The sequence below is a fragment of the Hipposideros armiger genome, unplaced genomic scaffold (genome assembly GCF_001890085.2).
Source record: "Hipposideros armiger isolate ML-2016 unplaced genomic scaffold, ASM189008v1 scaffold_282, whole genome shotgun sequence".
Taxonomy (NCBI): Eukaryota; Metazoa; Chordata; class Mammalia; order Chiroptera; family Hipposideridae; genus Hipposideros; species Hipposideros armiger.
In genome coordinates, this window is record NW_017731632.1 from 1,418,050 (window position 1) to 1,434,885 (window position 16,836).

Below are 16,836 nucleotides of genomic sequence, written 5' to 3' on the forward strand. Positions count from 1 at the left end.
CACGGCGTGTGTGTGTGTGTGTGTGTGTGTGTGTGTGTGTGTGAGTGACCTCTCCATGACGTGTGAATGTGCGTGAATGAGTGACCTCTCCACGGCGTGTGAGTGTGTGTGAATGAGTGACCTCTCCACGGCATGTGTGTGTGTGTGTGAGTGATCTATCCACAGCGTGTGTGTGTGTGTGTGTGTGTGTGAGTGACCTCTCCATCCATGGCGTGTGTGTGTGTGTGAGTGTGTGTGTTTGTGTGAATGAATGAGTGACCTCTCCATGGCGTGTGTGTATGTGTGTGTGTGTGAATGAGTGACCTCTCCACGGTGTGTGTGTGTCTGTTGGTCTGTTGTGTGCATGGATGGAAGCATCAGGACACTGGTCTGATGTACGTTGGTTCTGGTGCTCCCTGTCTCCCCTGAAAAGCATCCCTCTGGGATGGGTGACAGAGCCCTTGCAGGGCTCTAGGCAAGGGACTGCCATGTCACCTTTGATTTTGAGGGCCACTGTCCAGAGCGGACATGGTGAGTCCTGGGCCTCAGCAGCTGGGCAGGAAGAAGGGCAGAGTTGAAGGAGATTTTGTGGTCAAACTGCTCAGGCGGCCATAGATGGGAGAACAGAACCCAGTCGAGTAGGACTGAGGCATCCGCTGCCCCAGAGAACAAAACCTAGAGATCAAAGTCGCCTATCCTTTCTCAGCGCATTCCTTCTGCCCGGCACGTTCCTGCGGCCGGTCACAGGGCTGTGTGGTGGCCCCGGCCACCACCAGTGTGTGTGTGTGTACCCCAATGTCTCATCTCCCCTAGGGACCCAGCATCCCCCTTGGGAAGTGTGCTTGTCATGGGGAGGTGGCAGGTTCTGGCAGCAGACTTGTGATCGGAGACCAAACAGTCCTGCTCTGGAGGTTGCTTCACTTTTACGGGATGCTTCTTGGAGTGGCACTTGCAAAACAGGCCAGGAGGGACGTAAGAGAACAGGTTGTGACGGGTTACGACTGTCCTGGGGTCTGGACCGGTGCTCGGTCCAGCCTGCGGCATGGGGTGACCGGGATTTCTCGCCGTATGTGCAAGGCTCAGCCGTGACTGCATGCTTCCCACATGAGTCTCAGTGGCCCCACCCAGTGCTCCCTAATGTCAGGGCGCCCCATTTTGTGCCTCGACTTAAGGCCAGGGGAGCGCAGAGTCCAAGACTGAAGGCCTGGACATGGTGAGCTGGTCGGCCGAGCCTCCCACCGGCCTAGCCAGCTCCCGAGTCCCAGCTTCCAGGCCACCCTCCTTAGGCCGAGGGCCAGCTCTGGTCACCAGGGAGTGGACACAGCTGCCTCCCAAATCCCCTCCTGAGTAAGTGAATGTTAGCACAGGAAAACATTTAGAATTTTCTGTTTTGATTAGCAAAGCTGCTTCGAAATTGAAGTTAAAATATTATCACTGAAAATGTGCAAATCAGTCATGGTTCTAAGAGTGTGTGAGCAGGCGCGGGTTTTTATAAAAGTGTCTGTTCCTAAGGCTTTTAAAAGCCTCTGTCACTTAGGAAACCTTCAGCTGCCTCCCACGTTATTGGAAGGTCAGCCCTTGGTGGAGATGGACATACCTCAGTGGCCTGAAGACAGCGGTCTCAGAGTTGGGCCACCCTCGCCTGCGTTGGCTGCCAGGTGGGAGGCCCCGAGGCAGGTGACAGCGCCTGAGCACTGTCTCTCAGGCCCTGCTGACCCCACAGCTGCCCAGAGTCAGCTGTGTGTCCGGCACAGCCTGGCAGGGCCAGGGACTGCGACATGTTGGTCCACTGTGGATTTCCGTTTGTCACATAAGCATGTTCTTGGTTCTTGTCTTTATTTTGTCACATGTTCGAGACTTTAGCAGGGACGCAGGGCTTGCAACCCTATCTGAGGGAGGATCCCCTGTGAGGACAGGGCGCTGACTCGCCCTCCCGGTGGTCACAGCTGGCGACCCGGCCCTGACTCTCGGCATCTTGTCCCAAAGTCCTCATGTATGTGGTCCAATGAGACAGTTGTGACGTGAAAGAGGACGTTGGCTGCCAAGAGGGTGGGCAGTTCGGGGCTGTCATGGCCTTCTCACGGCCCCCAGGACCGCGGAGGGCAGAAGCACGAGCGAGTGGGTGCAGGAGGGACCCGGTGCCCTGTCATCTGCTCCCGCGCTCAGGGGCGGGCGGCCAGGGCGGCCAGCAGCGGGCTGGGGTGTCCTGGGCGCCTGTCCCATGCCTTCGTGACCGTGGGGGTGTGCGGGGTGGGAGGGAGCCCCGCGGAGCTTCCTTCCGCCGGCAGTAGCTTCCCTGTCGGTGCCGACCCGGGGGGTCCGAGGACAGTTACATGGGAAGTGGGCTCGACGGAGCTGGGCTGACTCCTCCGGCCCATTGTGGTCACTGGAATCTGGTGTTTATTGATCAGGTCAGGCTTTGTGACGCCCCAGCACGGTTGCTGCCGGTTCACATCCTCCTGTGGCTGGAACGGTATCAGGGCAATAAAGACTATCCTGAGCGTTTGGGATGTGCAGTGGCTGCTTCTCCCACTGGCTTCCTGGCCTGCTGGCCAGGAGACGCGGCCAGTGGGGTGCTGAGGGTGCGGTCGTAGCTGGAACACTGTGGCTAGGAGTGTGCGTGCGTGTGCGTGCAGGACACCCCCTCCCTGGCTCCTGCCACTACTGATATTTAGGGTGAGGAAGCCGGGCTCTATCGGGGGTCCGGTGGGCAGTGGGATCCTCCCTGGGCCATCAGCTCTGCTGCTCAGGGTGAGGAGGGCCCAGGAGAGGCATGGGGTACCTGCCTGCACACAGGCGCCCTCACCTCTGGCCATCTCTGTCCCCGCCCCACTGTGTGGACACTCCCAGCCCCTCAGGCCTCCATGGCCTGGGCCTGCTGGCCCTCCCCTTTGTCTGGGTGGGGAAGGTGCTCGGCTTTGTCTCGTTGGCTGCACGGAGCTGCTCATTGCTGGCGTGTGTCCGTATTTCCTCCCCCAGCCGGAGCCTGTGGGGTGAGTGCACACGTGTGCTGGGAGGCAGGTGCGCGTGGGCAGCGGGAGGCCCCACTTGGGGCTCCTGCTCAGCGCTGGCCTGACAGGTGGCTGCTGACTGTGGGCAGGTCCTCTCTGGCTGAGCAGGGATGTGGTGTGAGCCTCTCACGCGGTCTCAGGGGCCCCCTAAGACTGTGCTTGTGCAGAAGAGCAGGCTTTGTGCGTCACGTGGGAGTAAGCTGGCGCCACGGCCAGTGGCCAGGTGCAGGGGGCCGGGCAGTCCCTGGACCGTGTTGGAGGGGATGCAGGGTGGCTCACAGAATGGTTTCGTGTTCCTCTCTGGACCTCCTGGCTTACACGCAACTGGTTAACTTGGCTTCAGGTAGTGGAGACGGCGGGTGGTCTCCTGCCGGCATCCCCACAGGAGGCCGTCCTGCACACAAGTTGAAAGACCCTTACAAAGCCTTGACCTTCGATTTTTGAAAAATATTTTATGTTCATCTGCTTATATGCAGGTCCCCATTAAACCCAAGAGACGGTAGCAGAAGCCAGGACCGTGCAGTGATGAGGGTCACCTTGTCAGGTCGGGCTCCAGGCCAGGCCAGGCCAACCACCGCGGCTTTGTGCGGTGGTAGGGCGACGAGACTCCCCGTCTGGGCCGAGCCGCACGTGTGTGGGTCTGCATGTGCTGTTTCTGTGTAACGTGGTTGTGAGTCCTTCACACATGGCCTGAGCTGAGTTGTGAAAAGCCTGCATTTTCTCACGCAGGCCGCATAATTGTCGTCCGCAGGTGACTTGTGCACAGAGGCTTCCCCTGCCTGTCAGGTCACTGCCATCAGTAACAAGGGCACCTTAGGTGCAGGTTTAAGGAAAGGCCTGTAACACCGTCAGCTCATGTGTGTGCACAGCTGGGCCCGCCATGCTGTTGGGTGGGCGCCGGCACACATGGAGCCAGGGTGACGAGGGCGCGAGGACACCATGTGCCATGGATGCAGCCCTGTCCTCAAGCCGGGCCGTGTTAGATCTGCCTTGATTTGAATGAAGAAAAAATGATCTCATGAACCTGCACTTTGCGACCAAAACATGTGGCCAGTGGTGTCTAAAGATATGATTCTTTTAGCATTTTGCTTCTCAGACAGTGACTCGCTTGTTAGAGTAAGATGGTAAAACAATGAAAACACGGGCACGGGCGCCGGTCTCAGGGAGCCAAGGAGCTGCCTGGGAGTCCTGGTTCGGAGAAGCCCCATCTTCCTAGGGGGCCCTCATTGGCTGCAGCTCTCGGCAGGACTGTTTCCAGAGAACCTTCTAGCCACAGGGTGGGTTTTTCTGTTAGGAGTCGTTCCATGCTTTCGGGTGTAGAGTTGGTTAGCGCTAATTCACCGATGTCCATGGCCAGTGTGCTGATACCAAATTAAAGCCTGGGACATTGGGGTGGCTGTGTCCCTGTGGCTGGCTTCCACACATGCATTGTCACTCCCGTGTCTGCAGGTTCCCTGTAGAAGGCCTGGGGCCACAGAGTGACACGTCTGGGGGCAGCGTGGGTGTGGCCCAGGACAGGAGTCCCGAGGTGACAGCTTGACGGGTGGAGCCAGGCGGGAGGCTGCTCCAGCAGAAGTGTGGGCACATGGAGGACGGCACACGGGTGACAGCATGAAGACAGGACCAGAAGTTTGGGGCAAGGGCTTGGGGTGGTGGTGTCGGGGGAACGGGGCCCTGGCCGTGCTGAGGGGGCTGCTGCCGTGCGCAGCCCAGAGCAGGGCTGTGGCCAAGGGAGCGGAGGTCAGGAGACCAGGAGGCCAGGCATGTCCCGCTGCACGGCCTGGGATCAGCAACCCCCAAAGGTAGGTTGGGGTGGTTTGCTGGCTCTCAGCCCCCGTGGGACAGCCTGGGAGACGTGCCACTGAGGTGGGACTTTGCTGTTAAGGGAAGAGCTCTGGTCTGGGGGTGCAACCGTCTGGGGGTACAGGGCTGGAGCTGAGCTTGGGGAGCCCCCGTCTTTAACTGGTCTCAGAGGGGAGGCCGTTCTGAGCACAGGCAACACGTGGTGTGTGCTGAGGCCGTGAAGGGGAGGCCCCAGTGGGGAGTATGTGTCAGGAATTTTAAGATGACAAAGACTTACGCACGTTCGTATTTGAAGGAAAAGAACCATCGGGAGAGGAGGGCTGAGGGGAGAGAAAGGTGGGAAGCCAGGTGCGATGGGGCCCCCCAGACCTGGGGGAGGGGGTGGGACATGGGGACTCGCCTAGCGGGAGCCATCGTTGGACCTGGGACCCTCCCGGCCAGGCCTCTCCCAAGTAGGAGGTGGCTTGTGGACACAGCTCTACGCTCCAGTCTCTGGGTGTCTACTGCTTCAGGGGTCACGCACCACGACCTTGACGTTGGTCTGGGTGGGGCGGGGACACGGGTCTCCTCGGGGCACCCGACAGGCAGCTGAAGGTTTTGTGGCCACCTGGTAAAGGTCAGGGACGTGGACACGCAGTGCTTTGAGAACGACGGCCCCGGGGGGAGGTGGTGGCTGAGGCATGGGGGACCAGCGACACTTTATGTGACTTGGAGGACTGTTGGGGTCAGCGGGATGCCCCCTCCCACAAACCCTCCTGGAATGCTTTAAGTCTGTATGTTTTCTGTTGCAGACTTTAAAAAATTCAAAAAGCCTTTGCTCCCTCGATTACGAAGATGATGAGGATGACACCGGAGTGAAGACGGGCGTGTCCTCCCCACGTGACCCACACAGCCTCACGGGCCTCCTCACCACTGGCTCCAGCCCCCTGAGCGCGTGCCCCGGGCCCCATCCCTCCAGTCCTAGCCTGTGGGCCTCTCGGGAGCCAGTGGCTGGCGAGGGTGGGAGTGGTGGGGACCCAAGTGACTGGGACAGCGCTGGGGAGGAGGCCATCTTCCCTCTGGACCACAGTGAGCTGGACCTGGAGCAGATCGAGAGCAACTGACCCACCAGGCAGGGGAGGTCCCAGGCAGAGGCTATGGCTGCCAGTCTGTTCTTGGGGCACAGAAAGAAACGAGGTTACGTGTTATTTTAAACATTAGGTGTAATTTTGGTTCAGTCTTTCCTAAAGAAGTATTTTGCATTTTGATGGCTTTTACAGTTGTGGGGAAAGCATCTCTATTTTGAAATGAATTTTCAGAAGAGCATTTGTTAACCGGGAGTCTGCATCCAGACCCCAGTGCGGGTTGGTCTCTGTAAACGCCTGCTGTGAAGGGGCCGTGCGTCATTTAGCTACTCGGAATGAGACCTCGGGCACCGGAGGTCCGGGCCCCTCCATGTACTCTGTCATCGCATGTGCTGAACTGCCAGCCTGCCACCTCCGTCCTCCCGCCTGCCGTCTGGAGCAGGACTGAGCTGCCGGGGGCTGCTGGCCGCGGTCGGCGCTCTCTGTTTTGGAGGGCGCAGGGCCGTGCGTACAGCGGTCCTGGAAGCACTGGGTGTGAGGCTTCAATAAAGCCTTAGCTTTGCACATGTGACTTCTGCTTGTTGGTATTACTTTCGAGGTGCTCTTGGGGGCAGGGGGAGCTCGTTCTGCGGTCTGGGCGCAGCACAGGATGGATGTGGGCTCACCTGTATTTTAAAAATTAATTTGATAAAATCACAGGAATTTCTACAGACGTTGCCCTAGGAACTTTGGGTAAGAGGAAGGAATTCGATAGCAAAAGAAAACATTAATGATATTTGGAGAAATTGTCTTGATTTTTTTCCCCGAGAAAAGTTGTTCAAATCCCTGTCATAATGGAAGCCACATTCTTAAGTGGTTTGGACCGTAGCTCAAAGGTGGAAAGTGCTGGTTTTCCAGACTGGCCTTCCTGAGGCCGAGCCCCCTCCTTTTGTCAAGTCCACCCTGCACGCACTGACCGGTGGCTGGTGGCCACCGCGCCCGGTCTGGACATTTACTTGCAGAATGGAGCGGCCATAATGGTTTCTTTTCTGAATAATGTCAAATAATTTTTTTCCCTCTTAAAACCTAGGCTGTTGTCTTGGGCCCTGATATTTCCGGAGGTGGGCAATTGAGAGCCTGCTCACTCCCTGGCTGGGCTCTAGGAGGCAGGTGGTCAGCAACGTGCCGCAGCCATGGCCAGGCGGATGCAGAAAGCCTGCGGTTCAGCCAGTGGCTCTCAGCCGCTGGGGAGTTGGTCAAGTTACTGGCGCCTGGGCCCAGCCGGTGTTGCCTGGACAGCGGGGTTTCATTTAAAGAGGAAAGATGAAAAGGTGCTGAGGGAACCAGGCACAGTGCAGCCATCTTTGTCCTCTGCAGCCCCGTCATCATGACGTCGTGAGTGGCCCATCACGGGTTCTCGAGTGGGACAGGAGCCAGTGAGGCACCTGAAACGGAAAGGAGCCTTTGGCCACCTCTGAAAAGGGGCCTTAGGGTCATGCTGGCCCCTGAGAGTGTCACCTGTCCCCCAGAGCCACCACCTGGCCACACATGAGGTGCAAGGGCCCGAAAGCCTCAGGAACCCACAGGCGGGTCCTTGGTGGGGGGGTAGGGTGACTGCACCCTGGAACCCCTGCCCTGGACTTTCTACACAACTGCCAGAATGAACAGTGGGAGGTGGTGCTTTGGGTGAATTTTTGGAGACAGGTGCCATGCAGGTACCTGTGTCGTCTGTGGTCACCACCCGGCGGGTCGCTCGAATTGACCCAAGAACCCAGTGCTCTGGGCTATGGGGTGGGGGCGGTGGTGCCCAAGATGACAGGCATGGGGCTGCAGGGCCCTGCCCATAGATGGCCTCTGGGACAGGGTGGCCTAGACAGCAGCGGTGGGGACACAGGACAGGGCCTCAGAGGATATGGTGTCAGGCCTGCCAGAGAGCCTCCTGGAATGGTGTCACTGGCTAAGGTGGTGGGGATGACATCAGTAAGCATAAGTGAAACGGGACTAAAACCTCCAGTGAGTGGAAGGGACGCCTACCAATGTAACTGATTCCAAAAGTTACATGCTGCAGCAAAAACAACGATGCAAGCAGAAATTCACAAATCTACCATCTGGTGCGAGATTTTTGGGTAATCCTCTCTTAGTAGTTAGCTGGTGAAGCAGACCCAGAAGGAAGCAATGTGGACGGAAGGCTTGGTCACCCTGTTCGCGCCTCGACCGCCGGCCGCCGGCACGCAGCACCTCACAGGAAGCGGCATTCATTCCTTCCAGGTGCATGTTGGGGCGTCAAGCCCACCACCCGCCAGCACGGAAACGTCAGTGAGTGCCAACAAATCGGTGCCCCGTAGATTGTATTTCACCAGCACAACTTGGTAACAAACAAAACATCCCATGTTGAGAAAATTAGAAAATGCCCTTTGTGTAACTCACGGATCAAAGAAATGATCACCCACATCAGATCATACTTAGAACTGAATGATGGTGGACATGGTGGGTTTGAGACTTGTCAAATGTATCTGAAGTTGTCAACAGAAAGGAATTTGTAACCCAAAATAGTTGTAGTAGAAAAGATAAAATTGGAAAAATTAATGCGCTCAGCATTTAATTTAAGAAATTAGGCAGAGGTCAGCAAACTTTTTTCTGGAAAGGGCCGGTTAGTAAATATTTTGGATTTTGAGGCCCACGGGTGGCCTCTGTTAGAATTCTCCTTTTCCCACGTCCTCCGTCCTCATCTCAACGTGAACACCACCCTGAGTTTCCCTCCCTCTCTCTTTCTGACTGCCTCACCTGTGCACAGACAGGCTGCCATTTGCTGAGCCCTGAATATGGGGGATAAAAGAACAAAGCCAAAGAAAGTAGATGGGAAAAGATAATGGCGGAGCGGACAACAGAACCAGAGCGAGAAGACCCACAGTCTTGTCCCCGACAGACTGGGCGGCTGACAACAGCTGGGGGCTTGACCAGGGAAGAGAGACAGCAGTAGGTGCTCGAAAAAGAAGGTCAGAACCTGGGCTGCAGCAGAAGTCACAAAGATCAGAGGACAGTATCCGGAACAACTTAAGGAAATAGACGTGTGCCTGGAAAAATAGTGCCAAAAACTGACTCTGGAAGAAAGAGAACCCAGGGGCCATCCTAGAGCCACTAAATGAAATGACAGTTTAGCATCTTCCCACAAAGGAGACACCAGCCCCAGATGACGTTACAGGCAAGTTCCACAAAAGGTAAACCAGATAAAGCCGGGGACGGAGGCAGCGATGGCCGACCACTGACCACCGTGGCCGAGGTGGTGGAGAAGCCCTCCTGTCCCTGCCCCACGTCCCTCTGCACGGTGTGGAGGGGACTGGGGGGGTCAGGGACCTAGCTCAGCGGCTCCTGTGCCCTTGGCACCTCTCCATCTCATCGCCACACAAGGGGGGTCCTGTTTGCATGAAGAATTGTGGGCAAGCAGGGTGCAGCTCCCAGCCCTCTGGGTAGCAAGGGAGGAGGCCCCGGTCCCCTCAGGGCCACCGGCCATCAGCACTGAGCCCTCCCCCCCTCCCCTGCCCTGACCTGCCCGCCTTGCTGAGCTGGGCTGGCCCTCCCAATGGCGTGTAGGATAGGATGGAAGTGAGTCCCCGACCGACCCGTCACCCACCTTTTTCTGTGTTTCTGCAGTTATGGATATAGCTTTTCATTTTTAAAATTTATTTTATTTACTTATTATTTTATATATATATATGTTACGTATTTATGCTGTGTAATCCCTTCCCCTTCTCCCTCATCCCCACCCGCTCCCAACTAACAGCCATCAGTTGTTCCTCTATATCTCTGAGACCACTTCTGTTTACTTTGCTTGTTCATTCAGATTTTTAGATTCCATATATAAGTGAGATCATATGGTATTTGTCTTCCTCCGACTGACTTATTTCACTTAACATAATAGTCTCTAGGTCCATCCATATCGTCACAAATGGAACGATTTCATTCTTCTTTATAGCGGAGTAATACTCCATTGTATAAATGAACCACAGTTTCTTAATCCAGTCGTCTACCGACGGGCATTTTGGTTGTTTCCAAGTCTTGGCTATTGTAAATAGCGCTGCAGTGAACATAGGGGTGCATGTATTTTTTCAAATTAGCATCTTGGGTTTCCCTGGATAAATACCTAAGAGTGGAATTGCTGGGTCATACGGTAGTTCCATTTCCAGTTTTTTGAGAAACCTCCATACTGATTTCCGTAGTGGCTGCACCAATCTGCAGTCCCACCAGCAGTACACCAGGGTTCCCTTTTCTCCACAGCCTCGCCAGCACTGGATATAGCTTTTTAATCCTCTTTAATTTTGGTAATTTATGTTGTCTTAGGAAATTGTCCGTTTCATCAGGAGTGTCCAGCGTATTGTCACTTTTCATCTTTGTGTCTCTGATGCCCCGGCCTCGGCCCTCACAGGCTCCTGCTGTCTCTTGTCGGGCTGGTCAGAGGTTGGCTTATTTTATTTACTTATTTTGAGGACCCAGCTCTTGGATTTACTGACGGGTGCTCCCATTTTTCTTGTTTCCAATTCATTAATTCGCCGTTATCTTCATCCCCCTCCTGCCTCCCCGGATTTACTTTATCGTTCTGTTTTCCCTCCTTGTGTCGAATGTTTAGTTCATTTATTTTCAGTCTCTTGCTCAGTAATAAAAACATTAAAGGCTGTGAATTCTCCACCACCCCTGCTGACACGGGCTCCACGGACGTCGTGCAGCCTCTCCTGTGTGGCTGTAAAACTGCCTGTCATGGCCACATGTTCACTTTCTGACCAAGGAGTCACCTAGGAGGGGACCTTTGCGTCCTCACGCCGTCTGGCCTCTCTTGTACACCCTTCTGTAAATTTTTAGGTTCATGGCATTGCTGTGATGATGAGGCCTGTGGATGTGAAGTACGTGCATGTGTGCTGACATGTGAACCTGCGTGTGCACAGCCACACGAGCATGCATGTGTAATGCATGCCCACGCATGACCCACGTGTTCATGTGTCAATGTGTGCATGCACATGCATGCACACTCCTGTGCCTGCACGTGTGCATGCGCACGAGTGTGGACCGTTCTGGCGAGCGCTGCCAGTGAGCACATCCGTGAGAGGCCGCAGGCCCTCATCCTTGTCCCAGCTCTGTCAGCCGAGCCTGGGTCTCCGGGCGAGGCTGGGGCCTGTGTGTCCAGGGCTGCCTGACAGGCCCGACTCCTTGATGTGGGTCAGGGTCACGGCAGATGTTTCTGACCCTGCTCTTGTGTAGGTCTGGGTGGCCAGGATGCTTGTTAGGGCATGAAGACACCTCGGAGCCCACAGGGTGGCCCAGGAGGGGCTCGTTGAGGACTCGGTGTCGGAGGAGCGTGTGCCCTGTGCAACTGCCCGAGGTCCTCCCTCAGCCTTGGAGAGAAGGAGCCAAGCTGGGCGGGCCTGCGACACCCTGAAACAGAGAAAGCTCAGCTTGTCTCCTAGTTTGCTGATTATAAAAGAATCATGAATGGTTTTGAATTTCATTGTACTTATTCATCTGTTGAGATGATCATGTATTTCCCCTTTAATCTGTGTACTCCTTTTCTAAGGCTGCTGTCATAACACCACAGACGGTGGCTTAAACAGCCGACATGTCTTTCTTCCTGTCCTGGAGGCGGGAGCCCGAGATCCAGGTGTGGGCAGGCTGTTCCTCCCGAGGCCTCGGTCCTGGGCGCAGAGTCCGTCTTCTCCCTGTGTCGTCACGCAGTCGTCCCTCTGTGCATGTCTGTGTCCTCATTTCTTCCTCTTCTAAGGACACCAGCCAGACTGGACTAGAGCCCACCCTACTGAATTCACTGCACCTTAATCACCTCTGCAGAGACCCATCTTCATTTTTTTTATCATGGTAAAATACATAGAACATAAACTTTACCATTGTGATCATTTTTTTTTTTAAGCTGAGCCATCCTGCCACCTGTTGGTAGCTCAGCAGCTGCTCATCTCGGGCTGGGAATCAAACTGCTGTTGCTCAGAGCTCAAACTCCTGAGCGAGCTCTCAACCAACTGAGCCACTTGGCCGGCCCCACCTTGATCACTCTTTTTTTTTTTTTTTTTTTTTTTTTTAAAGATTTTTATTGGGGTATTGGGGGGAAGGGAACAGTGCTGGGGAATTGGGGGAAGGGGAACAGACAAATTGCTGTCGTTTTGTTCTTCATTCTAGTTGTGGAGGACGTTGCTTCACTGGCCCAAGTTGGCACCATCATTGCGCGCTTCCCGGGCAAGGCACATCAGTCGCCGGCTTCTGGACGGCCGCTCACTGCGGCTGCTGGCCGCTCACGCTGGCTACATACGATAGCCCATGGCAACCCACTGCCACAGGGACTGCAGCCTATGCCGTCGCCGGCGACTCCCGGCAGCCCAGCTCCAGGTTGAGCTGTTGTTCAGCATCTTAGCTGTAGAGGGCAGTGTCACTGGCCCTCATATGTGGGATCCGAACCGGGGCCCTCTGGCATCCCAAGCCAGTTATTAACCATCGCGCCACTCGGCCGGCCCTTGATCACTCTTAAGTGTATAGTTCAGTGGCATTAAATGCCATCCCCACCATCATCCCAGGACACTCTGTCCCCCAGCCCCTGGCAGCCACTGTTCTCCTTTTGGCCTCTGAATCTGACTATGTTTTAAGGACACTCTGTAAGTGGGGTCACACAGTGTTTGTCTTGTGTGACTGGCTTCTCTCAGCAGTGTCCCCAGGGTCCACCCGTGGTGTAGCGTGTGCCAGGATTTCGCTCCTTTTTAAGTCTGAGGAGCGTCCCACAGTGTGGATGGACCAGTTTTACTTCCCACCGTCCGCTCGCGGACACGCGGGCGGCTCCCACGTCTTCGCTGTAGTGAGCGATGCTGCTGTGAACACGGGTGTGCACATGTCTCTTCGAGACCCTTGCACTCTTGGGTGTGTGTCCAGAAGTGGATTGCTGGGTCACAGGGACGTTCTGTGTTTAACTTCTGAGGGCCCCACAGGGTCCCCCAGCGGCCACACCACTTTGCGTTCCCACCGACTGCTCAGGGCTCCCTTCCCCGTGTCCCGCCAGCACGTGTGTCTCTGCCCCTTTGGGTGGCTGTCCTCCTGGGGGTGAGGTGCTGTCTGTGGAGTCTTCTCTGTTTTGTCGCTGATGCATAACTTACCTGCATTACAGCAGGAAATTTGTGGAAACTTCATAGCCTGCCGTGTGGCCAGTTTTCACAGATACTCCACCTGTGCTTGAAAACAATATGCGTTCTCAGCTTTCTACGCATGTCTGCAAGGTCTGCTCGGCGTCAGCTTCCTGGAGCCTCACTGAATTCTTAGTCTATCTGACAGGCCAGGCCCTGAGCGCCGTGTTACATTCTGTGCTAGCTGGTTGCTCTAGCCCTTGAGGTTCTGTGGGTGTATACAAGTTTAGAATTGTCATATATTTCTGTTGAATTGAAACTCTTAAAATTACAAATTGACACCCTTCGTCTCTAGTGATAACTTTTACTTAAACGCTGTTTTGTCCAACATGAATATCGATACAGTATCTTCCTTTTGGTTAGGATGTTATGAGTGTTGGTCCCCTTTCTTCCTTCTAGTAGATCCGAGTTCCTGTCGGGTATCATTTGTCTTCAGCCCGAAAAACTCCTTTGTCATTTCCTGTAATTAGGTGTGAAGGCTCAGCTTTCGTTTATCTGAAAAGACTTTCCTTTTGCCTTAATATTTGAAGGATAGTTTTCCCAGATACAGAATTCTAAGTTTGTCTTTAAAGAGACAACCTCGTTGTTGTCTGGCTTGCATAGCTCCTGATGAGAAGTCAGTGATTGTTAGTGCCCCCCCCCCCCCCAGAAGCCTTGAAAGTTTTCTCTACTTTCGGTTTTCAGCAAGTTGGCTGTGACATACCTAGGAGTGTTTTTCTTTGTATTTATCTTGCAAAGTGGTGGTGGTTCCGGCATCTTCTGCAGTCATTGGGCTGTTAGGTGTTTTTCTGCAGAGCCTCTCTTCTCCGGCTCACACTTCTTAGGCCACCTGATCTTAGGTCACGCTGTTCACCAAGCCTGGCTGCTCCCCCAACTTCAGTCTGTCTTCCACGTAGACCCCGGGGGTGCCAGGCGCCCACCTGCTGTGGACCCTGCTCCTGGGCCCCGCTGGCTGGAAAGCCTCTTCTCGCTCCAGAACTCAGTTCTCTGAGGAGCCTCTGCAGGCCCTGTCTTCACAGCCCCATAGCAGAGCTGGGCTTCGATTGTGGCGACAGAGCCAGTGGCTTTGACATCCTCTGCGCTCTAAGCAGACGTGGACGTCACCAGGCATATGGTTTATGTTCTTTTATGTGAAATGTCTCTGTAGCCTCATGTGTTTGGTGAGCAGACCAGGGCGATTTTCTGAACTCCGCCTCCAGTCTCCAGCTCCTAACTGGAGCATTTAGTGTGGTTTCAGGCATTGTAACGATTTCTGTCACCTGATGCTGTCCCTTTTGTCTCCTCCTATTTGTGAGGCTGTATATTGTTTCTGTTCCGTACGTGGCACCCTGGAAATTTAACAGGCACCTTTTTTTTGCCTGATGAAGTCTAAAGCTCACCCAGCTCTCTACCGTCCCCCAGACGACCAGGACCTGGGGTCACTTTAATTCCAGCCACTCCCGTCTTGGTCTTAACTGTCCTGTTGTTGGGTACCAGGCAGGTTTGTTTTCTCAGCTCCACAGGGCGTGACTCCTGTCATGTGCTGTCACTGGCCATTCCCATGTGTTTCGCGTTTTGATGGCCTTCCCACCCTCTGCGCTGCATACGTCTCCTCTGGGGTCACCCTGGGGTCACCCTGGGCTCCTTGCCACTTGGCCTTCTCCACAGTAAGCTCACACATGGCCGCTGGCTCCCTCGAGGGGCCAGCCAGCTCGCGAGAGGGCACCCTAGACCAAAGCCACTTCTGTGGAGCCATTTCGGAAGTGACACCCGTCCCCTCTGCCACTTTCTGTTCACTGGAAGCGAGCCCCTGGGTGCAGCCCACACTAGGCGTCAGCGCCAGAAAGTGGGGTCACGGGCGTCTCAGAGGCTGCCTGCACTGCCCTGGACAGGGAGCCCCCCTCTTTGGCTAACGCCCTTTCAGCTGAGGTGCCATGTGTTGGGGCCCCTCCCTGATGTGCTCCCCACGATGCCACGTGGTAAGTGAGACCCCATGGCACTGTCCCTGGACCTGCAGAGGCTGACAGAGTGTCTCAGGTGCACGTGTGAACACCAGCCCTGCCAATCCCAGCACAAGACCCTGGGGGTCCCATCCGCACTGCTGAGGACTGGCTGTGCACTGCAGGGCCTGGGGCACGGCCAACAGGGGGCGCATAGAGCGGCTGGAGGGAGCTGGGCCCCAGGACCCGGCAGCACTGGGCGGGTCGAGGCCATGCTCCCTCCATTATTGTTATTTTTGAGGAGTTATAATTTATTGGAAACAGCCTTTCTATTGTTAGAGTATAAGACATTTACTGATTTGAGTGACTTTTACATATTCCTACACATCCAAACTACCTAATTGTCTTTTTTAAACTTTTTTACAAGGTGACATTTGCATAACATAAAATTCACCACTTAAAGGGGCACTTGGTACATTGACAGGGTTATGCAGCCACCGCCTCCATCTAGTTCCAAGACATTTCGCCCCATCGCCCCAAAAGAAAGTCCCTACCCTTGTCCACCAGCCCATCTTAGCCCCCACAGCCACCAGTGGGCTCTGTTCCTATGGATTTGCCTGTTTGGGACATTTCATAGAAGTGGCCTGCAGAGGGGACAGACAGCTCCACCTGCGCTGCCGCTGGAGGCCGCTGGGTGGCAGCAAAGATCGCCCCTGGGGTGGCTGCAGTGTCAGCCTGCCCGCTGGTGGGTCCGGCCTGGAGGGCTTGAGCTGTGGTAGTGATGGGGTCCCCCATCCAGGGCTGGGTCTGGGGAGGGGTCCAGGTGCTGTCCCTAGAACAGTGCTGGGCCTCCTGGGCGGACGAGGTCAGGGAAAAGATGCCCCCACCCCCAGAGGCCCAGCCCTCCAGGGGCTTGTCATGGGCCTGGGATTCGGGGAGCAGGGCGGGGCCGGCACAGCTGCACCTGGGGGGCCAGGGGAGGATGTTCAAGGTTGGTTGCTTCAGGACCAAGCCCTTCCCTCAGGCCAGCGGGTGTGGGGACTGGTTCTCCACACTGCAGTGGGGCTGCCTGGTGGCTCCTAGGCCGATGGCCGTGCTGGTGGGTGTGTACAGGCGTGGGGCTCTGACCCATACCACCCCTCCTCCTGCCCAGCTGGCTGTGGCATCCTCCACCCCTTGTCACCGGACACTGCAATTTACAGATGGGACTCGAGAGCCTGAGGGCTGAGGGTCCCGTTCACGTAGGTGCCGGTTCCAGTTAGCCTGATTTACAATGGCGGTTTTGGGACTTGCCCCAAGCTGGGGCTGAGCACATCCCCATTAGGGTGCAGGGCTTGGGGATGGGGCGGGGGAGACGGGGGAGCTGCCCCTGGGCCTGTTACCTGCCACCTCCTTACCCCTACAGCCCCAGCCCTGGGCCTCTGTGGGGTGCACGTGAGTGGATGAGCAAGCCTGTGCTCAGCTCAGCCAGGCCAGGCCGTCCTCTGTGGGTTTTGCAGGCCTGGTGGGCAATGCCCCCTCTGCACCCCGGGACCCTGGCGGGGTTTCCTGTGTGGCCCTTGAGCCCAGGCAGTCTCCTCTGGCATCTGCCTGGGGAACTCTGTGTTGCCAGCCAGGTTCTGTGGTGAGGTTGCCGCATGGCCTCAGGGCTGGCGACAGCTTGTGAGGGGCAGGGCGCGGCCTCTCCCTCTGGGGCCGGCGGGCTCCTGTGGCTCTTGTCCGGGTGGACAGCACAGCGCAAGAGGCAAGCCCACCCTCGCCTCCCATCCGTCAAGTGAGAAGGCCAAGCCCAGAGTTAGTGGGGACATGCTGCCAGCGCCTGCCCGGGGTGTGGCTGGAGGGGTCCTGTCCTGGGGGCGGGGTCAGGGGTGGGAAGCGGGCAAAGTCAACCTCCCACACTGCCTGGACCTCACCGGCC

General features: G+C 55.9%; 1 protein-coding gene across 2 annotated transcripts in view; it reads left to right on the forward strand.

Annotated features, from left to right (window-relative positions):
* FAM53A (family with sequence similarity 53 member A) overlaps positions 1–6,428 on the forward strand; it is a 28,172-nt gene extending 21,744 nt beyond the window's left edge. For both annotated transcript variants that reach the window (XM_019658070.1, XM_019658071.1), the window contains one exon: positions 5,585–6,428. In XM_019658070.1, coding sequence (XP_019513615.1) covers positions 5,585–5,896 — 312 coding nt within the window. In that variant the 3' untranslated portion in view covers positions 5,897–6,428. The remainder of the gene's footprint in view (positions 1–5,584) is intronic.
* The last annotated feature ends 10,408 nt before the right edge of the window (positions 6,429–16,836 follow it).